Source organism: Malaclemys terrapin, chromosome 3 (assembly GCF_027887155.1).
Source record: "Malaclemys terrapin pileata isolate rMalTer1 chromosome 3, rMalTer1.hap1, whole genome shotgun sequence".
NCBI lineage: Eukaryota > Metazoa > Chordata > Testudines > Emydidae > Malaclemys > Malaclemys terrapin.
The window spans coordinates 98,162,822-98,189,123 of record NC_071507.1 but is presented as its reverse complement, the minus strand read 5'-3'; the positions used below and the strand labels follow the sequence as shown (position 1 = coordinate 98,189,123).

General features: G+C 42.7%; 1 protein-coding gene across 3 annotated transcripts in view; it reads left to right on the top strand.

The window, feature by feature from the left end:
- Positions 1-26,302, top strand: part of SASH1 (SAM and SH3 domain containing 1) — a 248,113-nt gene that overhangs the window by 162,727 nt on the left and 59,084 nt on the right. For all 3 annotated transcript variants that reach the window (XM_054021817.1, XM_054021818.1, XM_054021816.1), the window contains exons 5-8: positions 3,193-3,233; positions 4,260-4,346; positions 6,585-6,697; positions 10,554-10,655. In XM_054021817.1, coding sequence (XP_053877792.1) covers positions 3,193-3,233; positions 4,260-4,346; positions 6,585-6,697; positions 10,554-10,655 — 343 coding nt within the window. The remainder of the gene's footprint in view (positions 1-3,192; positions 3,234-4,259; positions 4,347-6,584; positions 6,698-10,553; positions 10,656-26,302) is intronic.

The window sequence follows — 26,302 nt, the reverse complement described above, 5'->3', positions numbered from 1 at the left end:
TAAATTTTAGTCTCTAAGGTGCCACAAGGACTCCTTGTTGTTTTTGCTGATACAGACTAACACGGCTACCACTCTGAATGCTGTAAGTAGAGTATACCATGTACTGTATACAAGACTTGGTTTGTAAAAATGGTGTGGAGGGGATTGGTTTTGTGTTTTTTTTCATAGATGGAAATATGCGTGTTTTTATTTGCATAGGTACAACATAGGCATTGTATTATGAGGCATTATTGTCTAGTATAATGTAATAGAGCACTATGCACACATAATCACACTAATAATGGCCTGCACTGAGTGTGTGATCCAAAGGCCATTGAAGCCAACAGAAATATTTTCATTGATCTAAATGGGCTTTGCTTCAGACTCCTAGACAGATTTTCATCTGAAGATTTCAAAGAACTTTGCAAAGTTCAGTAACTATTATTCATGGACTTAAAAACGGAGCAAATGAGTTACTTATCACTTTGGCTGATATTCTTACATAATATGGGCTAAAAATAAGTCCTTTTAGCTGGATTTTGAGTGAGGAAATAATAGTAAAGCACATGATGGGAGTCAGGAGAGTGACTGATAATCAGCTCTGCCGCAGACATCCTGTCTGATCTGAGGCAAGGCACTTAGCTTTTCCGTCTGTAAAGTTAGGGAAATGACAGTTCCCTCTCTCACAATGGTATGATGAGGGTTTAATTAATGAGTACAGTAAAAGCTGTGTTATTCGGCTCTGTACCAACTGGAAAGCTCTCTAAACCAGCATTTCTAATCTTCATAGAAAGGCCAGTGTATAGTCCGGTTGGTGCAGGGCCGACAGGCTCCCTACCTGGCTCCGCATGGCTCCCCGCAAGCGGCAACCTGTCCTGGCTGCTCCTAGGCTGAGGTGCAGCAGGCGGCTCTGTGCGCTGCCTCCACCCAGGCGCTGCCCCTGCAGCCAGGGCCGGCTTTCGGCCGATTCCACCGATTCCCCGGAATCGGGCCCCGCGCTAAGAGGGCTCCGTGCCTGCACCTAAGAGGGCCCCGCGCCGTAGGCGCCTTTTAAAATTTTAAAATTTTTTTACTCACCCGGCGGCGGGGGGTCTGCTCCAGGTCTTCAGCGGCACTTCGGTGGGGGGGGGGTCCTTCAGTGCCGCAGAAGACCCAGAGCGGACCGCTGGGTATTTGAATTGGGCCTCACAAGTCCTAAAGCCAGCCCTGCCTGCAGCTCCCATTGGCGGTCATTCCCGGCCAATGGGAGCTGCAGAGCCAGTGCTCGGGGTGGGGCGGGAGCAGCGTGCAGAGCCTCCATGGCCGTTCCTCCACCTTTATTATATAGAAGAAGAAAAATATGTGAATCAGGGATCCTTATGATCCCTTAGATGTAATTCTGGGGTTTAACGAAAGGTAGATTGTGCCAAACCAACCTGATCTCCTTCTTTGAGAAAGTAACAGATTTTTTAGATAAAGGAAATGCAGTGGATCTAATATACCTCGATTTCAGTAAAGCGTTTGAGGAATTATTGGTTAAATTGGAAAAGATGGGGATCAATATGAAAATCCAGAGGGTGGATAAAGAACTGGTTAAAGGGGAGACTGCAGCGGGTCGTACTGAAAGGTGAACTGTCAGGTTGGAGGGAGGTTACCAGTGGAGTTCCTCAAGGTTCAATTTTGGGTCTGATTTTATTTTATTTAATCTATTCATTACTGACCTCGGAACCAAATGTAGGAGTGGGCTGATAAAGTTTGCGGATGACACAAAGTTGGGAGGTATTGCCAATTCGGAGAAGGATCGGGATATCCTGCCGGGAGATTTGGATGACCTTGTAAACTGGAGTAATAGTAATAGGATGAAATTTAATAGTGAGAAGTGTAAGGTTATGCATTTAGGGATGACTAACAAGAATTTTAGTTATAAGCTGGGGACGCATCAGTTGGAAGTAACGGAAGAGGAGAAGGACCTCGGAGTCCTGGTTGATCGCAGGATGACTGAGTCGGCAATGTGACGTGGCCGTGAAAAAAGCTAATGCGGTCTTGGGATGCATTAGGCAAGGCATTTATAGTAGGGATAAGGAGGTGCTGGTTCCGTTATACAAGGCACTGGTGAGACCTCATTTGGAGTACTATGTGCAGTTCTGGTCTCCCATGTTTAAAAAGGATGAAATCAAACTGGAACGGGTACAAAGAAGGGCCACTAGGATGATCCGAGGAATGGAAAATCTGTCGTATGAAAGGAGACTCGAGGAGCTCGGTTTGTTTACCTTAACCAAAAGAAGGCTGAGGGGGGATATGATTGCTCTCTTTAAATATATCAGAGGGATAAATACCAGGGAGGGAGAGGAATTATTTCAGCTCAGTACTAATGTGGACACGAGAACAAATGGATATAAACTGGCCGTCGGGAAGTTTAAGCTTGAAATTAGACGAAGGTTTCTAACCATCAGAGGGCTGAAATTTTGGAACAGCCTTACGAGGGAAACAGTGGGGGTGAAAGACCTCTCTGGCTTTAAGATTAAGCTTGATAAGTTTATGGAGGGGATGGTTTGATGGGATAAAGTGATTTTAGTCAATAGTTCAATAATGTGCCATCGCTGGTAATTAGTAACAATGGTCAATGATGGGATATTAAAAGTTACTACAGAGAACTTTTTCCAGAGGATCTGGCTAGAGAATCTTGCCCGCATGCTCGGGTTCAGCTGATCGCCATATTTGGTGTCGGGAAGGAATTTTCCTCCAGGGTAGATTGGCAGAGGCCCTGGAGGTTTTTCGCCTTCCTCCGCAGCATGGGGCAGGGGTCGCTTGCTGGAGGATTCTCAGCGATTTGAAGTCTTTAAATCATGATTTGGGGACTTCAACAGCTGAGTCAAGGGAGAGAATTATTCCTGGAGTGGGTGGGTCAGCTTTTGTGGCCCGCATCATGCAGGAGGTCAGACTAGATGATCATAATGGTCCCTTCTGACCTTAGAGTCTATGAGTCTGAATCTATATTTGTCTGTCTTGGTCAAAAAACTTGTTTCAAGGTTTTCAGAGAGGAACTGAGTTCATGTGGTCAAAATACTGCGATTAGAGCTGAGAGGCTGTTTGTAAATAGCTACATTTAGAAGAAAAAGAAGGGAAAACATTTGCTGATGCATTTGCTTGAAACCACAATTTACTGTAATCAGATAGCTCCCAGGAGATGTGAGAACTCTGCAATAATTAGTCCATTTCTCTTTTGTGTTCTAGGCTTTCCCTTCATAAATCAAGTTCTGAAGAAAGCTCTGTAGGTCAGTATGTTTCATTTCATGTTTCCCTCTGTTTAATTCTTACATCTCTTTAAGTTTTGTGTATGTTGGGTGAGATTATCTGAAGAGCTGAATACCGACAATCCTAACTGAAGTTTGTGGAAGGGGGGGGGGGGGGCGGGCGCGGAGGGTACACCTTTGAAAATGAGGTGCAGCATCTACAAGTGGCAGACAGATCCAGTCCAGCTAATATTGTCATTTTGTAAATATGCAACTCATGAGTTGCAAATCCTAGAATGTTAGATCATTGTTGGTTTGTCTATTTGCCTTGTTCAAGCCACCTCCCACACTAACTTTCAAATCATTAGGCATAATTTGCCAGCCTCTCTCCCTTAATTTTTGAGATACTTTGTGTTGTTTTTAAATGGTGTATTTGTATTTCAAAGTTTATTTTTCAGACTGCCCTCTCGTACTTAGCTCCTGGAACTAGCTCTGGTACTCATTAGCTAGAGTTATAAAATCCTGAGGTTTTTGCTGAGGGTATTTGGTTTTTATTCCTTCTAAGGCTACCTGCACCTGATTTAAACTGAGAAAACTAGAACACAAATAAATGGCAGGAGTCACAGATGTAGTTAATGGTCTCATAGCATTTCTCATGCAGATCAGCAAAGGGAATATATAATAAAATAACATTCCTTATCTGAGTTGGGGTTTAGTCTAAAATAATTGTGCCTTAACTAAAGAGAATAAGAAACAAAATGCTGCAAAAATACAGCAAGGCTTAACATGAACAGTTAAAATGTCAACAAGAACACAAAAGGGTCTGTGTTTTATAATTCAAAAAATGCCTCTTGGTAACTTATCTCAATCCTCCACAACCATCTTTGATGCCAAAGAACGTACGTTTGTTTTAGATAGCTAGATTAGCACAATTCTTGTACAGATCAAATTCAGAAAATGAGAAAAATTGGGAAATTTTTCTTTCTTGGTAAAGTTACATGCTGAAGTTTTCAAAGAGGAAAATCTAATTTTCGTATTAACGTTCCTGTCCTGTACATTTTTCTTAAGGGAAAGCGGACTGGAAAAAGAAGAATAAGTATTTTTGGCAGAATTTCCGAAAGAATCAGAAAGGAATAATGAGACAGACTTCGAAAGGTAAAACCTTTACAGACACAGTGACGCACTGCACTAAAAATGAGTCTCTGTAGCTCCTTAAAGTCTAAGAAACAAGAATCACAAAACAGAAACTAAAACATTATAGTAACTTGGCAAATAGGGATCTATGTAGGTCTAATATGCTAGATAAATATGATCAGATGTGGTCCATTGTGACTTTAGCTCAGGGGTGGGCAAACTTTTTGGCCTGAGGGCCACATCTGGATATGGAAATTGTATGGTGGGCCATGAATGCTCACAAAATTGGAGGTTGGGCTGCGGGAGGAGGTAAGGGCTCTGGTTGGGGGTGGGAGCTCCGGGATGGGGCCAGAAATGAGGAGTGCAGGCTCCGGCTGGGGGTGCGGGCTCTGGGGTGGGGCTGGGGAATGAGAGGTTTGGGGTGCAGGAGGGTGCTGTAGTCTGGGATTGAGGGGTTCAGAGGGCAGGAGAGGGATCAGGGCTGGGACAGGGGGTTGGGGCATGGGGAGAGGCTTAGGCTCCAAGTGGCACTTACTCAAACGGCTCCCGGAAACAGCAGCATGTCCCCCCCGTCCGGCTCCTATGCAGAGGTGCAGCCAGGTGGCTCTGCACCCTGCCCCGTCCACAGGCCCCACCCCTGCAGCTCCCCTTGGAACACCAGAGGTGGCCATTGGAGTGCATAGGAGCTGGAGCGGGGCCATGCCGCAGCTTCCGGGAGCCGCATAGTGCAGCCCCCAACCCTGCGCCCCAGCTGGAGCAGTGCAAGCCCCAGACCCGGCTCGTGGGCCGGCTTAAAATGGCTCATGGGCCGTAGTTTGCCCACCCCTGCTTTAGCTGCATTCAAAGGATGAGTTATCCGCTGTATTCTGTTAGGCCTCAATCCTGCAAGGTTCTGGGTGGCCTGTTAAAGTCAATGGGAGATAAGAGTGCTCTGTTAGTGGAAGATGTATGTCTAGATGCCCTAGAATAATATGAAAATATCAGTGTGAAATCCTGGGGAATGGGAAAGGCATGTCTTCAAATATAACATCTGATCCCCTTTTTTTTGCCAAAAGGCTGTGCTTTGATGCTTCTTGATCTCTTATTTGCTCACTTTGGCCTAACCCAGCTGATTTGAGGGAGGTTGTGGCAAGTCACAATTTGGAGGCTCAGAATGTTTCTACCATTGCAAATAGAGAGAGAGATTTTCAATTGAAGCTGGGTTGAAAAAAGCTGTACGTTTAAGCTAGGTTGCATCTGGCACGTAACTAGGAGGGCTAAAGATACTTTGTATTTATTGGCTACACTTGCTATGATTTATTCTTATGGCAGACATGTTTGTTTAAGGAATAGTTAGCAAGAGACTCCACCCTGCTTTGGCTCTGCAGTATCTTCTCCAATTTGCTTTAAGGCTGAGCTCAGCATGGGTCTGCATAGTGCCCGTTTGCAAGCAGAAAAAGGGATGAAAGTATTTGCCTGCAAATGAAAACACATAAGATGAATCCACCAGTTAGGTTATCGGGGCTCCTTCCCCAGTTCTGCTCCAAGTGGACACTGAGCGTAGCTCTGTACTGTCGTAGAGTCACACAGGTGCAGTGATGCTGTAGCGCAAACGTGGAGAGCGGGAAGGTGCTTGCAAACGCACTCTCTCCTGGTTGGATCACTCTGTTGCAGGTAGATGCCTCCCCAAACCGCTGAACAGGCACAGTGAATGTGGTGAAAGTTTGTTAAAGATGACAGGACTCTGATTAGGATGTAAAAAAATGTCTTTAGAAGTGACTTATCAAGGCAGGTTGCTCCCTTTACTGCTCTGGCCACTTTCAAATGTGATCCCAATCAGTGGTATGTATACACCTATACACATTATGATTTTGGCTGCATCTGCTTTCTTCTTACCAAACTCTGCTGATTTCAGCACACACAGTAGGACGTTTATTGTAGGCGAGGGGCACCGATCTCCATCACTGTGGAGGAATAAGGCTGCCCTCTTTCCTGTATTTTCCAGTGGAACAAAACTGGCAACCTGCATGTACATCGCTGTGTTGTTATGCTGCGTCCCTCTGCCTGATACAGTATCAGTCACAAAGTTGTGACAACCGCAGTTTTCCCCTACACAGATCAAATTGTGGCGTATGGGGAGGGTTCATCCAGTCTAGCCTGACCCAGTTGGGAACTGGGTTCTAGAACTGAAGCAGTATCGCCAATGCTTGTTTCCAAACACTTGCCTTTCGGTGCTGAGTCGTTTTATATGTGTGTTGCATCTCTTCCTTTCTTCTTCAGGAGAGGATGTTGGTTATGTGGCAAGTGAGATCACAATGAGCGATGAGGAACGGATCCAGCTGATGATGATGGTGAAAGAGAAGATGATCACCATTGAGGAAGCACTTGCTAGGGTATGAGATGCATATAGTTACCCATGATTCGTTCTATCCCAGTTTCCTCTGGGGAGGATGCCCTGTATCCTGTTATCTGTTGGCCCTAGCAGGGTGTTTTTCTGAATAGTGGAGTGTTGTGCAAAGAACAAAGTGGTGGTCCATAGTATCTCTGAGGAGTCTGATAGTGCTGGCACTTTATCATAAGGTCACGAGGCTGACTCCACAGTAAAGGCTGAGGTTGCACTTTCAAACTAAACGCTTATTTTCAAACACTTCTAACTTTGTTCAAGAAACAAGTATCCTTTTTGATACAAAATTTCTTATGCTTTCAAGCCCAACATATATGTAGTTCTGAATGAGGACCAGTGCCTTAGTCATGTTTGGAAAAGAATTAGGCAGAGATATCAGTTACAATACTAAATGCCAAGCATGCATAGCACAGTCAATTTCACTAACTTCAGAAAAATACCCCAGGCTGTAAAATGCACCAGTCTGAGACATTCAAAGGTTTGGGTTTATGACTGTGCCCATTAAGAGAAGGAAAATATGATGAATAGTTTGGACTCTGAAGTCTTACTGAACATCATAAAACAATTCTGTGTAACCCCTAAAGAGGGTAGACCCTTGATGCATGTGATGAAAGCTAATCACGTGACTGCAAGTAATTGAGTCATCATTGTTTTCCTTATCCTAACTTCCATCACAGCCACATCATTCACTATCCTTTCTCATTGTGTAGTGTCAAATTCAGGTCTGACCTACACCTAAAACTTCCATAGATCTAGCTCTGCCTGTTGAGGGGGTGGATTTACTACGGTGAAAGAAAAAACATCTTCCATCACTGACAAGTGTCTACACTACAGCATAGCTGCAGCTGTGCCACTGTAGCGCTTGTAGTGTAGATACACCAGCAAATTGTGATTCCCTTGTGCCAGGGATATCTTGAATTTTATTTGCCTGTGAGGGACTCTGTGCATTCATAGCAATGTATAAATAATAATATAGACTCTGCAGTGTTTTATAAAATAATAAAACAAATAGTTTTATCATATGCTAAATGGAGACAGAGTAGATGTATCAGTGCATCTTTAAATAAATATATTCCAAGTATCACTCACATGAAGTCAGAATATTTCAAAAGCATTCAGGCTGTCTGAGCTAAGGGAGCTTGTTATCTATGTCAGAGGACAGCCTGCACCTGTTCAGCGCACATTTCTGCAAGCCCTTTTCCTGTTGAAGTTCCCCCATCTGCGTACTGACCAAGCCCAGTGTTGGTTAGTTTTTAATACCACATTCAGGCTAGCACTGTAAATAGCCATCTTACATCTTGCTTCAATTGATTCCTCACAACTAAGCATAAGATTTCATCTGATGTTCCCTCACCACCGTACCTTTCTGTATTGCACATTGTCCATGTCAGGCTTTGCAGTTTTTATCTGTTCTTGCTAGAATGTGCTTATTCATTAGCTGTTGTCATGCTGCTCAGGGCTACGCATACACTTTGATCTGGGAGTGTAATTCCCAGCTCAGGAAGACATACCTGCACCAGCTCTGATCCAGATAGCCCATAAAAATAGAGTATAGCCAGGGCAGCATGACAGCGAGAGGGGCTAGCCACTGGGCTCTGCTCTATTTTTAGTGTGCCAGCTCAATCAGAGCTAGCATGGGTATGTCTCCTAGAGCAGGAATTTTCCATTTTTGTTCTTAGACAAAAGATGATTTGTTTTGTTCAAGTTTCATGAAAATCTGTTCAGCCATTTTGGGGGACTTGCCGTTAAAATTAAGACAGATGCTTTTTTTCACAAAACGCACTGGCTCACATGAACTTTCCTTTGCGATTTATTTTTTTAAGATGTAAAATCCCAATAAATATAATATATATGTTAGTTAGTATGTACTAAGGTTGACATTTGCATAAGAGCCAAGAAATTCAGTGTTCAGATAGCCACAGCAATAACATTGTCCCTTTGTGCAAATACGTGATCACACAACATACATACTGTAACACCAAGTATTATGTATGTGCAGCTTAGGTTATGGAAAAAGGTGGAGTTTAAGCATAAAATGGTGCTCATTTACATTCTGTTTATTTACACATACTTCCTTGAGTTAGAGTGGCAAAAAAGATGAAGATCCTTTATTTTATATTGTATGTATGCAGTGTTGTAGCCATGTTAATCCCAGGACATTAGAGAGACAAGGTAGGTGAGGTAATATCTGTTATTGGATCAACTTCTGTTAGTGAGAGAGACACAAGGTTTTGAGCTTACATAGAGCTCTTCTTCAGGTCTGGGAATGGTACCCAGAGTGTCACAGATAAATACAAGGGTGCACTGGAACCTGCCATAACCACTGATGCAAAAGCTACAGACATCTCTCCACTGCTATGATGATCAATATCCCCTGCAACACAATGGGTCTTACACATGCCTATCACAGCATGTGGTGTACCTCATCCAGTGCACTGATTGCTCCCATCAGGCATTGCAAAAACTTCCCAAAAGGCTGGATGGTGGTGAGTTGCACAGTGGGATACCTACCCATGGTGCACTGCACTCTGCATCAATACAAGCACTCCTGGGGAGTACACGCACCACCAACACAATGAGCCAAGTATTCACACCCACCGGTGATATACTAACGGCAGCAGCTGTATGTTGACGTAACATAGGTCGACATAACTTTGTAGAGTAGACATAGCCTCGACACTCTGGTTACCTTCCCCAGACCTTAAAAAGAGCTCTGTGAAGCTCCAACGCTTGTCACTTTTTCACCAGCAGAAGTTGGTCCAGTAAAAGATATTACCTCCGCTACCTTCTCTTTTATATTGTATGTTGTTTGGTGAATAGTATGCCCCATTCGCTAACATGTATGAAATCATATAATAAAAAACATTACGATTCCTAGTGTAACCTTAACACTAAGAAATTTCTCATTTTCTCTGCAATTAATTCTTTACCTTTGCATTGTTTTTTGTGTGTAATAATAAAGTGTAATATGCATTATGCTTGTAGTTGCACTTCTTCCCTCTAGTGGCCTGAATTACTATCAATAAAATGTACATCAGTGATTTTATCTTGTTTCCCTTAACAAATTTAGGTCTTGATCCAAAACCCCTTCAAGTCAATGACAGTCTTTCCACTGATGTCAATGGGCTTTAATCAGAAATGTAAACCAGGAACTGAGAATGTTTGGGACCTAATTTTCAAACCTGAATTTTGATGGCTACATGCTTATATGCATCCATTGTGTCTGCAAATGCCACACTTGTGCACACAAATAGTTACTGAAATATGCAACTTCCAAATGTGCTAGGGGACCATTCTCATGTTGCAAGCACAATAGATGCAAGCAAAATGCTTGTGTCCAACTTCAGTGTCCTCCTTGACAATTTGACCCATTAGGAGTTGGTTCTTTTCTGTGTATTATACTTTTTATTATAAAACCATAAAGATAATCATTAGTTTTAAATTTAAAAGAGCTGAATCTCAGACTTCCATCCCTAGATCACTTTCTTTGTAAGGGAGGTACAAAGACTACCTTGAGTTAACCTATGCAGTGCAAAGTGTTTCTTTAACAAGGAATGTGTAATTTGCATCTTGGGAGCCACAATTCATTAGTTAAAATATACAGTGTTTCCAGATCACTTCCTCGTTTTGATTAGTGTCATTACCTCAAAACTTTTTTTCCATTCTAATGTAATTAGAGGATTAAAAACGAGAAATGCACTGCAGAAGTTCTGTTTTTCCCATCTTTACAACAGTATGAACAGAAACTAAAAGTGACTATTTTTGTTGCTGAACATTGGGTTTATGCAGATCTCATAGTTCAGTATCCATCAGAAATATAACATTTCTTTGTTCTTTCATTTCAGCTGAAGGAATATGAGGCCCAGCACAGGCAGTCAGGCATCATAGACTCTACAGATTGGCCTGATGGCTCGTACCCAACATTTGACGGGTCATCCAATTGTAATGTGAGTACCTGTCTCTATTATATCACTACCCTAACGCTACAAAACCTTTTATTGATATCCAAAAATAGCCCAACTCACCAGAATGATTTATTCAACATCGTCTTTTTGTGTCATGGGATACAATGCTTCTGTCATCTCACCATCAGGAGGTCTTCAGTATTGATTGAAAATCCTCAATGTCCAAAGTCTTAAGCAAGGATTGAAAATAACTCTCTAAATATCTTCTTTTTTTGCATCCAGCTCTTCATCACTTACCATTCAAAACAAACACTACATAGGCAAAATACCCACCTGCTATAGAGAAAAATTGTTTAGAACCTTCTTAGGCAATAGGACCTCTTTATCAAACAAAGTCAACCTCCTCAACTGATGTGAATCAGTCTAGTTCCATAGACTTCCATAGAGCTCGCTGATTTACACTAGCTGAGGATCTGGCTATGACCTGAGTCCCCACTGTTTTCCATTCAAACAGCTCCAACCATCCATTTGCTAACTTCCAGCCCAGAATGTTTGCAATTTATGCCAGACCCATAAACACTAAAAGAGTTTTCCTGCCTTTTTTTTTTTTTTTTTTTTTTACATCTGAGTTATGTAGATAATGACTTTCCTTGTTTGTATGGACATCAGATAGCCTGTGTCACACAATATTGAGTAAATTAATATTTGGAAGGAAGAAATCATCATTTTTGTAGAGTTGTCTACTCCCATCTGTTTATCTAATTGAAAGTTCATAGATAAATCGTATGCCCAAACACATTTGGCAGTCCTATTCAAACTCTTTGTATCCCACATAATTAAATCATAGACCCTTGAGACTTTTTTAAAACCATGAATGGAATCTTTTAGTAAACACAGTGGGAGGTTGGCTTCTCATTGTTAGTTGCTCAGAGAAATGCTGTGTCTTCTTATTTGGAGATTTAAAAAAGGGGAACACAAAAATGGGGAAGCTAGTTAAACAGAAATTAAAAGATATAGTCCAAAAGTGAAATGCCTGTAAGTAGCATGGAAACTGTTTAAAAACACTGTAACACAGGTTAAAATGAAATGTATACCCCAAATAAAAAAAAATAGTAAGAGGGCCAAAAAAATGCCATCATGGCTGAAAAACAAAGTAAAAGGAGTGGTTAGAGGCAAAAAAGCATCCTTTAAACATTGGAAGTTAAATCCTACTGATAAAAATAGAAAGGAGCGTAAACTCTGGCAAGTAGAGTGCAAAAGTATAATTAGGCTGGTGAAAAAGAATTTGAAGAGCAACTAGCCAAAGACTCAAAAACAAACATCAAGAAGCAGGAAGCCTGCTAAACAATCAGTGAGGCCATTGGACAATTGAGATGTTAAAGGAGCACTCAAGGAAGACAAGGCCATTGCAGGCAAACTAAATGAATTCTTTGCTTGTCTTCACTGAAAAGAATGTGAGGGAGATTCCCACACCTGAGCCATTCTTTTTAGGTGACCACCCCGCTACACACCCTCCCTCTTTAAGAAAGCTGACGGCGGGGGGGGGCTCCCTATTGCCCCAGCTTCCCTCGCAGCTGGGCTCACAGGGAATCCTGCTGCTGCCGCAGGCTCTCCACTGTCTGGAACAACCTACTTCCCTCTTGAAGGGTTTGGGTGCACTGTAGCCTGCTCGGCTCCCATGTGGGTCTCCCTCCCTGTCTGGGTCTCCATCATGGCCTTCTCACCCTCGCGTAGATTCCCCTTCTGCTCTGGGGCCTGTCTGCCCCAGACCCTCTCCCTTCTGAGGCCTTGGTCTTCACCGCCCTCAGCCCTCTTATAGGGCCAGCTGTGGCCTGACTGGGGCGAGGCCCTACCTGTGGCTGCTTCCCCCAATCAGCCTTTCTTTTCCCAGCTGTAGCCCTCTCCAGAGCTGTTTTAAGCCCTTCAAGGCATGATCGGGGTGATCACCCTGCTACAGGGTGTCAACATATTTGTGGACAAGGATGTTTTGGTTTATACAGTGTACTTTGTCAAAGGCTTTCTGAAAGTCTAGGTCCCTCACAAAAGGCTCTTAAGCAAAGTAAGCAGCCATGGGATAACAAGGAATGTCCTTTCATGGATCAATAACTGGTTAAAAGACAAATCAAAGGTAGGAATAAATGGTCAGTTTTCAGAATGGAGAGAAGAAAATAGTGGTGTCCGACAGGAGTCTGTGGAATCAGTGCCGTTCAACATATTCATAAATGATATGGGAAAAGGGGTAAACCCTTTGCAGATGATACAAAATTACTCAAGATAGTTAAGTCTAAAGCAGACTGTGAAGAGTTCAAACTGATCTCACTAAACTGGGTGACTGGGTAACAAAATGGCAGATGAGATTCAATGTTGATAAATGCAAAGTAATGCACATTGGAAAACATAATTCCAAGTATCCAAACAAAATGATGGGGTCTAAATTAGCTGTTACCACTCAAGAAAAAGATCTTGGAGTCATTGTGAATAGTTTTGAACTATTGTGTAGCAACAGTCAAAAAAGCTAACAGAATATTAGGAACCATTAGGAAAGGGAAAGATAAGAAGACATAAAATATCATAATGCCTTTGTATAAATCCATGGTATGCCCACACCTTGAATACTGTGTACAGTTCTTGTCACCTCATCTCAAAAAAAAAAAAGTTAGAATTGGAAAAGGTAGAGAGAAGGGCAACAAAAAAGATTAGTGGTATGGAACAGCTTCTATATTAAAAGAGATAAAGAAGGACCTGCCGAAAAGGTCCTAGGGGTTACAGTGGATGAGAAACTGGATATGAGTCAACAATGTGCCCTTGTTGCCAAGAAGGCTAATGGCATTTTGGGCTGTATAAGTAGGAGCATTGCCAGCAGATGGAGGGACATGATCATTCCCCTCTATTCGGCATTGGTGAGGCCTCATCTGGAGTAGTGTGTCCAGTTTTGGGCCCCACACTACAAGAAGGGTGTAGAAAAATTGGAAAGAGTCCAGCGGATGGCAACAAAAATGATTCCAGGGCTGGAGCACATGACTTATGCTGAGGGAACTGGGATTATTTAGTCTGCAGAAGAGAAGAATGAGAGGGATTTGATAGCTGCTTTCAACTACCTAAAAGGGGGTTCCAAAGAGGATGGATCTAGATTGTTCTCAGTGGTAGCAGATGACAGAACAAGGAGTAATGGTCTTAAGTTGCAGTGGGGGAGGTTTAGGTTGGATATTAGGAAGAACTTTTTCACTAGGAGGGTGGTGAAGCACTGGAATGGGTTACCTAGGGAAGTGGTGGAATCTCCTTTCTTAGAGGTTTTTAAGGTTAGGCTTGACAAAGCCCTGGCTGGGATGATTTAGTTGGGGATTGGTCCTGCTTTGAGCAGGGGGTTGGACTAGATGACCTCCTGAGGTCCCTTCCAACCCTGATATTCTATGATTCTAAGACTGGGACTTTTCATTTTGGAAAAGAGATGACCAGAAGAGAATATGATAGAGGTTTATAAAAATCTTAACTGGTGTGGAGAAAGTGAAGAATAAGGAAGCGTTGTTTATTCCTTCACATAACACAAGAACCAGGGGTGACGCAATTAAATTAATAGGCAGCAGGTTTAAAACAAACAAAAGGAAGTACTCCTTCACAGAATGCACAGTCAACCTGTGAAACTTGTTGCCAAAACTATAACAAGGTTCGAAAAAGAACTAGGCAAATTCATGGAGGATTAGCCAAGATGGTCACTAGCCTCTGTTTGCCAGACCCTCGGAGTGGATGAATAGCTTGATTGCCTGTTCTGTTCGTTCCCTCTGAAGCATCTGGCATTAGTCACTGTCACAAGACAGGATCTTTGGCTAGATGGACCATGGGTCTGACCCAATATGACCATGATGTTCTTACGTAAAAATATTTTTACTAGAGCAATATTTGCTTTTAAGTATTCTAAAAACTGAAAGATTCTCATCTTCAACTAGATGGGATCAGGGGAATGATAATCCTTGTTCTCTCCCTGGTATGGCAAATTTATCTGAAAACTGTGGGGCAAATTGCTCTATGTTTCTGGTAGATCATCTTCCAAGCCGGTTTTGTGTCCAGCTGAGGAAGTCTATCTTGATATTTCTTTGCTTTGTATTTACAGAGCAAGTAAGTCAGTATATCAGATGGAGGTATATTTCCACCTCTCCCTTCCTTTTTATTCCCCAGGCATAGCTCCAATAGAAGGGTTATTAACAGTCATTCTTGCCTTGTGGCATCTCAAGAGGGTGAAAGAGGCTGAAATGTTACCATTTATAGTAGGAAATATGAGTTAGATTAGCTGGCTCTGTGTCCCTGGACAACGAGTCAAATTAAGCAAGGCCATGGGTTTAAATGTCTCTTTTGGGTCTCTTATTCCCAGACCCCAAAATATAAGCTTCCTATAAGATAACATAAATTCTGAACAAAAGTAAAACTGTCCCTTCCAGGCTCTGTGGCTGGCAGACTATACTTACAGCGCTCATATAACAAAGTCTGAATTGGTTTTTATTGAGGTTTGTGGCAGTCACATACATCGTCCATAACATAGCTGTCTCAGAAACTCCCTTTTCCTTTGATCCAAACTCAGCAGGGGTCTCAATTCCAAAAGCTCTCCCTTCTTAGATCCTTCAACACTGGGTGTTCCTTCGGAGAAGTCACTGGGGTCGGACATTCCTTTGAAGGTACAACTTGACTATGATAGTCCCAATGTTTTCTCCCTAATGGAGTGACCTAGCAACTTTCCCCCAAAACTGGATTCATTGTCTTTCTCTACGTTGAGAGCAGAGACATCTGCTACAGCTCTGTGTGTCATTGGTAGGTTTTAACCATCTTCCTGCTAAGTTCTGTGTGGGCCCATGTAGCCCATTTCAAAACGCCTCTGAAGATTTTTGCCCATTCTTTAATTCCCCCCCTCCCCCAAGTGAATGCAGTGCTAGTGAAAGGCACCAATCAGGCTCTTTAATGAGTTTTAGTTAAATACTGGATAGGCTACCAAGGGAGGTTGTGAAATTCCTGTCACTGGAGGTGGTTTACTTGGTCCTGCCTCAGTGCAGGGGGCTGAACTAGATGACCTCTTGAGATCTCTTCCAGCCCTACATTTCAATGAGGCCACCCCTTTCATCGGCCAAAAAGAAACTAGGGTAAAATGAGGTCAAAGGCATGGGGTTGTGATCAGCGTCAAATGTGAAAGAGATTGCAAGTTGGGAAAATCAAGTAAAGAACACCAGAGTGAAAAATGTCAGATTGATAGGTCTGGAGACAAGTTTTCTATGCAGAAGTAGAGTAGACAGCAGTGATGCATGCTTCTCCAGACTGCTTTGCCAATGGGCCTCTGTTCTGATCTAGAAGGAGCACCTTCAGTTCAGTTTCCATGCTCATTCAATGCCTATTAGGATGACAACTGATTGCTTTTGTGGTGATGTTTTTTTGATTTGGACTCTGATCTACTAGGGACTAAACTGATTCCACCAAACTCATTTAACATAGACCATCAAGCAGAGGAATTTTTAATATATTAGAATCCTTCTTTAAAAAGCCCTAACTTTTCACAACAGGGATGAAACCTCAGGATATGATTCTTAGTGAGTCACTGAAATTGGAATTTCTGGTTTTTATTAAAACTCCATGGATCTGCAGATTTAGTTGGCCTTTTTCTATTAAATCTCTGAGCCAAAGTGTTACTGAGCAGTTTTTAATGGGACTCTGTGAACTTAGATGATCAAATTTCCATCTGAACATTTTGTACCCACTAGCACTGTGACTGAGCCATGGGATCCTAAAAGTGAAAGAAAGTAGAGAAAATAAGAGTTTCCTCCAATATTTTTAGTTTTTCACTGTATTTGACAGCCCTTTGTGTATGGACAGGTCTCTGCTTTGCTGATGATCAGTTTCATCTCTCCCATGTACTGCTCTGGAGAAATTCACATTTATGCTCTTTCACCACATCCTGCATTAGGATGGTTAATAATAACACAGACATAGAGCTGCTGCTGTTCTGAATATGGGGCCAAGAGAGCATCGCCTGCTCCCCACATTTTAACACTGGTCTGGAGAGCACTTGGAGTCTGGTAGGAGGGTATCAGGGGCTTGTGCATTAGAATTTAGAGACCCCTGCTGTGTGTGTATGTGATTTCTCTGGTTTTGGTGTACGTCTTTGACACACCAAAAGGCAGGAAACAGGACAATCTATTCAGAAATTTTGCAGGTAGATGCCCCATGCAGTTAAGGAATTTACTTCAGTTGGGTAAAAGTGAGACGTTTCAAGTTGTCCCTTTAAGTCACCATTTAATGTGGATAGTAGAAAAAAGGAGATGAAAGAGCATGGTTCTTTCAGCTTTGCTGTTTCATTAAATGAACCAGGGAAACTATGGATATGAAGGATAGCGTGTGTGTATTTGTATCTTCAAAAGTCTGTTGTTTCCCTTGAATTCCAAGGGACTCTGAGCCAGGCAAGTGCTCTTTCTTGCAGGGAAGCATGTTTCTTTCAAGTGTGGTTATGATCAGAAAAGTGACTCTGTGCCAAAAAGCACCTTCTTGCTCTAACATGCAGCTACACACAGAAGCTTCTGCAGATATTAATAGCTGAGAAGAACACATATGGTTTTTCACTGACAATTCATGCATGCATCGTGCTAGTGTGGGTCCAATTGCCAATCAACTTGCCTGGCGGAGAACATCCTCCCCAGTGCTATTTGTCATCATATGGCAGTGGGAGAGACTTGGCATATGTGGCAAGAGGTGTGAGAGAGAAGCAGATCGCAATGTTGTTTCCCTAGTCCCTCCTACTCTTTCCCAAATGTTTGAGGAAAAATGTACCTGCTCCTTAAATCCCCTGTTGGGGATGCTCTTAAGTGGCTTCACTAAGGCCCCTATGCTGCACAAGCAGGGGTGGCCAACCTGTAGCTCCGGAGCCACATGTGGGTCTTCAGAAGTTAGTATGTGGCTCCTTGTATAGACACCAATCCTGGGCTGGAGCTACAGGCGCCATCTTTCCAATGTGCCAGGGAGTGCTCACTGCTCAACCCCTGGCTTTGCCACAGGACCTGGCCCCGCTCCACACCTTCCCGCCCCTTCCCCTGAGCCTGCCATGCCCTCGCTCCTTCCCCTTCTCCCCCAGAGCTTCCTGCGTGCCACGAAACAGCTGATAGGGAGGTGCAGGCATGGAGGGGGAGGTGCTGATTGGTGGGGCTGCTGGTGGGTGGGAGGTGCTGGGAGCGGGGGAGGAGGGATTGATGGTGGGGGCTGCTGACGTATTACTGTGGCTCTTTGGCAATGTACATTGGTAAATTCTGGCTCCTTCTCAGGCTCAGGTTGGCCACCCCTCATATCATGCAAAGCGTGGAAAAATAAGAACAAACGGGCAGTGTGTGCTCAGGCAGGGAGTCAGTTGTCTGCCCATGTAGCTGCATTAGGAAAGTGCCCTGCCCCACAACCCCCCACGTTAATGGTTTACTGAGCTGAGTAATGAGGGATTTTTTTCATTTTACTACATTTTTAATGGGGCCTGAAGAGACCCTGTTGCCTGTTCTTGGGTCCCCTCACCCTCCTTACCCTCTAGGGAAGATGATGATCCACTGGTAGCTGCCTGGGGCAGAGTGGTGGGCAATCTCCTGAAGAGTATTCCATTGTTGGTATGTCTGGGTAGGAGTGCTCCCCACGGAAGGCATCCAAGCATCTTGAGATAAAGGTAGAATTAGGAGAGAGTTCCAGGAAACTAAGATGGGAGATCCTGAGTGGAGGGAGGATGTTGGAGGGAGACCTAGAGGGATGGAAGCTCTGAGTTACAGCACTACAGACTTTGAAGTTAGTTTTGCCTTGCAACACAGAACTAGAGGAGCAGTGCTACAGAGAGAGATTTGAAGGCTTAAACAAAAATTGGTTGGTTGATTATTGATTTTCTTTTTCCTCCCAGCCCATATCATTTGCAATTGCCTAACAACAAACTGAGAGAGACAAGGTAGGCGAGATAATAGATGTTACTGGACCAACTTCCATTTGTGGAAGGTACAAGCTTTCAAGCTTCACATAGCTCTTCTACAGGTCTGGGGAAGGTAACCAGAGTGTCTGAACTAAATATAAGTTGGGACAGATGGTTAAACATAAGGGGTTCCCACATGCTACAGGAGACCACTGAAAACAAAATGGGCAATTAAGGGTTAGTAGAAACTAGTGTATGTTACAACTTGTTGTAATGAACCATAAAACCAGTGTTTCTGTTGAGTCTATGGTTTTTAGTGTCTAGCAAAGTTTTGAATTTAAGTTCCCAGGCTTTTGAAAGTGTTGTGCAGATTTCCTTTGAGGATGAGGATTGAGAGGTCAAATATGGAGTAATCACTTTGTGAAAAGTGTTCACCTGCAGGTAATAGAACGGTTTTGGTTTTTGTCATTGTTCTTTGTGAGTTCATTCGAGAGCATACAGATTGTCTGATTTCACCCACAAAGTTGTTGTTGGGGCATTTGATGCACTGAATGGGGTACACCACATGTTGTGTTAGTCATGTTTAGGACCCAGGAATCTTGAAAGATGTGTTGGGGGGGTATTGATCATCAGTGGAGAGATGTCTTCAGGTTGTGCATCTATTGTTCTCGCAGGGTGTGGTGCCACTTTGAGCTGGTATGTCCTGGCCTGTGGGGGGAGCTTCCTTCTGACAACGAGGTTGGTGAGGTTGGGGGTTTGTTCAAAGGTCAGAAGAGGGGCTTTGGGAAATATTTCTTTCGGGGTGTGGTCCCCATGAATATAGGTTGTAATTGAACAGAAGAACAGCCATACTGGGTCAGACCAATGGTCCATCTAGCCCAGTATCCTGTCTTCAACAGTAGCCAGTGCCAGGTTCTTCAGAGGAAATGAACAGAACTGACAATCATTGAGTAATCCATCCCCTGTCATCCACTCCCAGATTCTGGCAATCAGAGGCTAGGGACACCCAGAGCATGGGATTGCATCCGTGACCATCTTGGCTGATAGCCATTGATGAGCCTATCCTCCAGGAACTTATCTAATTCTTTTTTTAAACTCTGTTCAAAAAAGACATCTTAGTCGTCTCTTTTCCAAGATGAACAGTTCCAGTCTTTTTAGTCTCTCCTCATATGGAAGCTGTTCCATACCCTTAATCATTTTTGTTGCCCTTCTCTGTACTTTTTCCAATTCTAATAAAGCTTTTCTGAGATGGGGTGACTAGAACTGAGATGGCATACTATGGATTTGTATAGTGGCATTATGATATTTTCTGTCTTATTATCTAACCTTTTCTTAATGGTCCTAACATTCTGTTAGCATTTTTGACTGCTGCTGCACATTGAGTGGATGTTTTCAAAGAACTACCCACAATGACTCCAAGATTTTTCTTGGGTGGTAACAGCAAATTTAGACCCCATCATTTTGTTTGGATACTTGGAATTATGTTTTCCATTGTGCATTACTTTGCATTTATCAACATTGCATTCCATCTTCCATTTTGTTGCCCAGTCACCGAGTTTTGTGAGATCCCTTTGTAACTCTTCTCAGTCTGCTTTGGACTTAGAAAATTACTCAAGATAGTTATCATCTACAAATTTTGCCACCTCACTGTTTCTCTCTTTTTCCAGATCATGTATGAATATGTTGAACAGTACAGACCCCTGGAGAACACTGCTATTTGCCTCTCTCCATTGTGAAAACTGACCATTTATTCATACCCTTTGTTTCCGGTCTTTTAACCAGTTCCTGATCCATGAGAGGACCTTCTGTCTTGTTTGCTTTCCCAAATAGGGTATCATCAATCAGCAAAGGGCAGGAGTGTCATCTCTCTTGTGTCTGAAGAGAGGCTGCCTTCTGTTGTTTCCACGTTGTTAATAGTAAGGTTGTTTGTTTTTTAAAATTTGCTAAGCCAGTAGCTGACTTGGTTCTCTGCCAGGTTTGTGCAGTTTACCTTTTAATCTCATTACTCCATGACCAGTTTGTTTTTCAGGAAGTATATCTATTACTCACTTGTATAGGAAGCCAATATCCCTGCTCTATGGGAATAGTTGCTGTCTTTTTGGTTAGATAGGGCACCTAGAGTGTAGAATTTCTAATTATTTTACTTAAATATATCTTAATATTTTGATTTCATGTCTCTTCTGGAATAAAGGCTGGTCTCATTAACTCTCTAGACATGCTCTCACTGCCTCTTGCCAAGTGTTAAGACATAAAGCAGGTGCAGATTACAAACAAGACCCTCTCTGGATTTTATATAAGTGCTTATTTGTCCTCTCCTAGGAGTTGGAAAGTCTGGGGAAGAAAAGGGAAGGTTTCACGACCACATTGCTTTCTTTTTTATGCTAACTGATGTGACTTCTGTGCTCTGCAAAGATACTGGCCTATTTCATAAATCTGGAGACTGAAATCTTCTGCTCATCCAAAGTGGGAGTACAGCATGGAGATAGCCGTGCATAGCTCCCTACCCTGCTCTACAAATGTACCTCAACCCTTACTTGAAAGAACCATCATCAGTAAGATGAGATGGCATAATTCCCTCTCCATGCACCTCTACTGAGACTGCTAACTGGTACCAGTTGTCATGATCTGTTCTTTTTTTGTTTGTTTTGTGTGGGTTTTAGGGAGAGAGTATTATGACAGAAAGTGTGCCCACCACAATATACCCACTAGGCCAGAGACCACTAATAAACATCACTGACATTTTCTTTAGGTATAAGTTAAATTAAGTCATAATTATCATTGGCTGAATTGTTTGTACTTTGTTTCAACTTTGATCAAGAAAGAGCTGGCTGCTATCCAGAAATCTGATTTGCTAGCACAGACTCAAAATGGTATTATATGGTTTCGTTTGAAGAGAGTTCCTCTTTTAACCATGCCGTGCTCCTGTAGCTTCCCATACTGCTTGGTGCCCTCGTCAGTCTCAGCAAAGAGAGCAAGGAATGAACAGGCCTAGAAAATGAACTGCTCCTTCATTCCTGCCAGGAGTGAAGCCACGTTATCGGTGGGGAAACAAGCACTACCGCTATCCCGGTTGTACCTGCCCTTTGAATAAACAGAGGACTTCACTCTCCAGGGCTGTCAACTCAGCACCTTTCACCAGCACTAAATTAACCCACCCACTTATTTTCTTTGTAAAACATGTCAGCAGATCGGGACTAACTCCTGAGGTATATAATGCAAATCACCATCTACTGTAAGGCCATTGCTTAGAAAAGCTTCCTACTTGATTTCTGCTGTTATCCATCTTATGCTAATACATTTCTTAATAAGAGGAAATAGAGTCCCCACAGAAAATAGTTCCAGTGAGTACCAAAGGTGCTTTTACTGTTTTCATTCTTTATAATTTTTCACAAAGGACGGGTTTCATTTTACTACATAGCTTAATGGGCCTAAGATTTAAAAGAATGTGAAGCATTGATTTTTGCATCTGGCCACAGCCAGAGACAGGATACTGAACTAGTTGAACCACAGGGCTGATCCACTATGGCAATTCCTATGTACCTTTGTCCAATTTATAATTAAATAACTATTTAAAGAGGTTCTAAAATGTTAAATCAGGAATTATGCATGCACCTGCCCCCCTTTTATAAAACTGTTGGGAATAAAACATGGTTAAATAAAAGTCTACTGTTAGAATTGGTTCTTAGCATTACAGTTACTATTATATTGGTTGATAAAATATAAAGAAGTTGAAACATTCCAGTATAATTTCTTTAAAACCAATTCTGTCCCAAAATCTAAGAAAAATTACAGTAAATCTGTAATGCTGCACTATGTAACAGAATTGTAATGATTAAGGCTGCTGATACTTTCCAAATGTAGCAATTCTTTAAAAATCTCTACTGATTTTAGTCTTGTTACAGATGGATTCCTGAAACCTTCAACCAGTTGTTCAAGTTGTTATTGCTAATAATCTGAGACTCTATATTATAGTAACCAGGAAAAAAGCCCAGCTCTTTATGTTGTAATATAGTCAGTTGAACTAATTGGAAGTAAATTAAAAGCCAGTGAATTTCACAATCTGTATTTATCATTAGCCAAGGAGAGAATATGAGGAATATTTATCATTTGTGATTATTTCAGTCACTACAGTGTACAAGGTGATACTGACTATATATAGATTGATAGCTTTAACATTTTTGAAAAATTATTTCGTCCTAGAGAGTATGAACTTTCAGGCATTAGAACTAGCATATCTTTGTCTCTAACAAATGGAGACTTCTAAGTTTATGCAAGAAGTTTTTCTCCATGAAAAGCTGGAGGGTGGAAGTGGATGTGTGTGTTGTACTGTTTCTTGAGGCGCTTATGGTCCCTCAAGGGCTTGCATGATCTTTGAAGTAGTGGAAGGAAGCTGGTTGCTGAGCATGCTTTTGGATGAATGAAGAGCTTTTTGTTTTTACACTGTACTGTATTTAGTCCTGTTTCAACACAGGTTTATCAGTTCCAGCATGCACTGATGTGATTTAATGTCTCTGCACCTCCTTATAATATTGGCAATGCTTAGAAATAGTTATAACAAAGAAAGAATCCGTAATTGTCAAGACTAGCTTTATAGTCATAGCACTGAATTCCCAGGTTACATGTAGAACATAGGACCTCATCCTATAAGGTGCTGAATGCCCTCATCTCCCACTGACATCACAGGCTCAGCAGCTCACAATTAGGTCCTAGTGAGGTTGGCTAAAGAACTACAGCATAACAAAAGACCTGACCTTTCCCCAAACATATGGCCAACTTTATTGCCCCACGGGTGTAGTAACCTACGGGAACATTAACAAGAGAAACACAAATCAGCATTTTAGGTTCCAGTGAGCAATTCAGTGTTTAAAAGTTGTATGAGTACTGTGTGGTGGTGATGATATAGCAGGAGTTAGTCAAAGATTTGTTAATACTTGGCTTTTAAAAACTGTTATTTTTTCCCTTTCAGTCTGAAATTTTCCAGAGCATTTCTAAAACGTACAAGAGATGCCTATTTGGGTGTAGGGTTAAAAATAAAACTTAATCAGTTTTTTTGCCATTACAGATCACCATGGGGGCCATCTCCATGCTGTGATCAGAAACTGTCTCGCTGTTTGTAGGTTTAATCACCATTGTGGCTTGTAGGGCTCTAGTGTTTCCCTGACGATTGTTACAAGGAATTCTTATTTTCTAACAACCAGCTTATGCTAAACTATTGACTATGAGGGATCTCAGCTGATGGGTAGCCCAGCAAAACTCCCATTGACTTTCAACAGGAATTGTACATGCTTACGCTAGTGCTGAATTTGGCCCTATATAATTAATTTGTAAGAAGTCTAAGAAAAACATCCCTGTTAATATTGCTAAAAATAAAAAGGCTTAGAAGCCTTCAGGCAACAACTGTATTTAAACATAGTGGTAGCCAGCACAGTTCTGATCATGTGGACAAGGGCATGCTGTCTTAATTTACTACAAGATATTAGGCTGTTATATGGAGGGGGAGGCTTCATTAATATTTCCTCCTCCGGGCTAACATGTTACCTTGTTCTTTCTATACTTTTCCCCATCTGGCAGCTGCCTAATTCCCCTACTTTCTATTCAGCTGGTTAACAGTTCTTTCTATGGAATATGCCATCCTCCATGTATGAATCAGCCAGCAGGAGATGCTGTAAATGTAATGTGGTTTCCCTCTCCCCACGCTGTCCCTTTGAAGACTAAGCATGTTACTTCTGGAACAAAGTCTTGCTCAGCTCAGGAATCAAGAGTTTCAAAATCCATGTGTTTCATTCCCCCACTTGGCAGGCCCGTGCTGAATAATCTTTACCTATGGTACAACAGAGAATCTTAATTGAGCTCAAGTTGATTGCCACTTGCCTCCCCTGGGATTGGCGTTTCCTTCATTTTGCTTATGATGGTGCCTTTAATCATTTTACTGTTGTAAAAATATTGTAATAACAGAATTTAAATTATTTCACCCCTCATTAGGGGTATGTGTGTTCTGCACAAATCTTACAGCAGCTTGTAGAGTTGATATACAGCATTCCCCCCAGGGCCGGCTCTGGCTTTTTTGCCTCCCCAAGCAAAAAAAAAAAAAACCTGCGGCACAACTGGAGCCAGGGTGTAGGGGGACTCCCTGCGCTGCAGATGTGTCCCGGTTAGCGGAGGGGGAGGCAGCAGGGGAAGAGAGAGAAGGGGGGCGGCCAGGACTTCAGCGGGGCGCTCGCCACACGGTCCCAACTGCCACGCCGCCTGCCGGAAGGGCTCCGCTCCGGTCGGCAGGGAGGGAAGGACGCGGGCTGCCCTGCCAGGCTTGCTATAGATCTGGCACCGACTGGGGCAGACGGAGTGCACAGCCCACTCCCAGCAGGGCGCTCCCCTCCTCTGCGCCGTCGCCCCCTACAGGGCAGCCAGATCAGCAAACAAACAAACAAACAAAAACCCCAAAAAGCGGCTGTGCCGCCCTAGGATTGGGCGGAATGCTGCCCCATAGAATCTGCCGCCCCAAGCACGAGCTTGCTCGGCTGGTGCCTGGAGTCAGCCCTGATTCCCCCCAGCATGGGTATAAGTAGCAGTGTAGAGGTGAGGCACTACTTAGGCAAATAAAGACATGCCAGAATCTTAGGGTATGTACCCTACATGGCTCTCTATGCACCCAAGTAGTGCCTCCCCCATCTACACTGCTATTTTTAGCAGTGTAATGTCCTGCTGATGGAGCCTTTTCCCACCATGGGGGAAGGCTCTGGTAGGGGAAAGGCAGCAGGGAAAGGTTCTGACAACTCCCTGCAATGGGGAAAGGCCCCAGCAGAGGGGAGCTATCAGACTCTTTACCTGCTGCTTCTCCCCTCCTTTCCGCCCCGTGCCAGAGCCTTTCATTGCCATGTATAGCTTCACGCCACAGTGTGGACACCACCTGCTTTCCACTGTGACATGTAGCCACATGTGTAGTGCCTGTACCCTACATACCACTGCCTATGTAGACAAGGCCTTAAAGGGGCCTCTGTTATTCTGACCCATCTTTGACATGAATTTAACTACATTTAATCACTTCACTGTTTTCACTCAAGGTTTTTATTCTAGTCCAAGAAACTGGTACTCATGGATGGTGATGTTAAGCTCCATTCATTTTTAGTAGGGCTTTGGAGCTGTGCTCCGACTCTGCTCCAGCTCCAGGCAAAAACCTGGAGCTCCACTGCTATGGAGCTGCTCCGCGCTCCAGCTCCGAGCTCAGCTCCAAAGCCCTGATTTTTAGTACAGTATATTCCAAAGAATGGCGGTCTCCCCAGACCACCTCAGCCCTGCCAAAACATGTCACGCAAAAGGCTGCTAAGACCGTACCATTGCTAGAAACACTGTTTCACATACAGTATTATTTGGGCTGATGAAAAATGTACTAGACCTTGAGGGAGAATGAGGGAGGAATTTTACTGCAACAGACATTAAATAGATGTTGATTCTGCCACTCTTACTCATTCTGAGTGGTACATTACTATGCATGTCATCCCATTAAAATTAATTAGACTAATTACCTAGTCTAAGGTATTATTCAACAGGGGGAATTGTCGCAGTATCTGGCTCACGAATGGAGCAGTCAAAGATGTGTCCTAAAAAGTTATTTTAACTGAAAACCTGCAAATAGTTAACATTTTGAAACTTGCCTCAGCAACTGTTCCAGAATAGACAGACCTCCTAGGAGAATTACATTTTTTTTTTTATTTCTACAGAAATATGACACACATTTCCCACTAATTTCAGCAGGCAATGTCATCGCCAGCTAATGTGTAATGTGTCT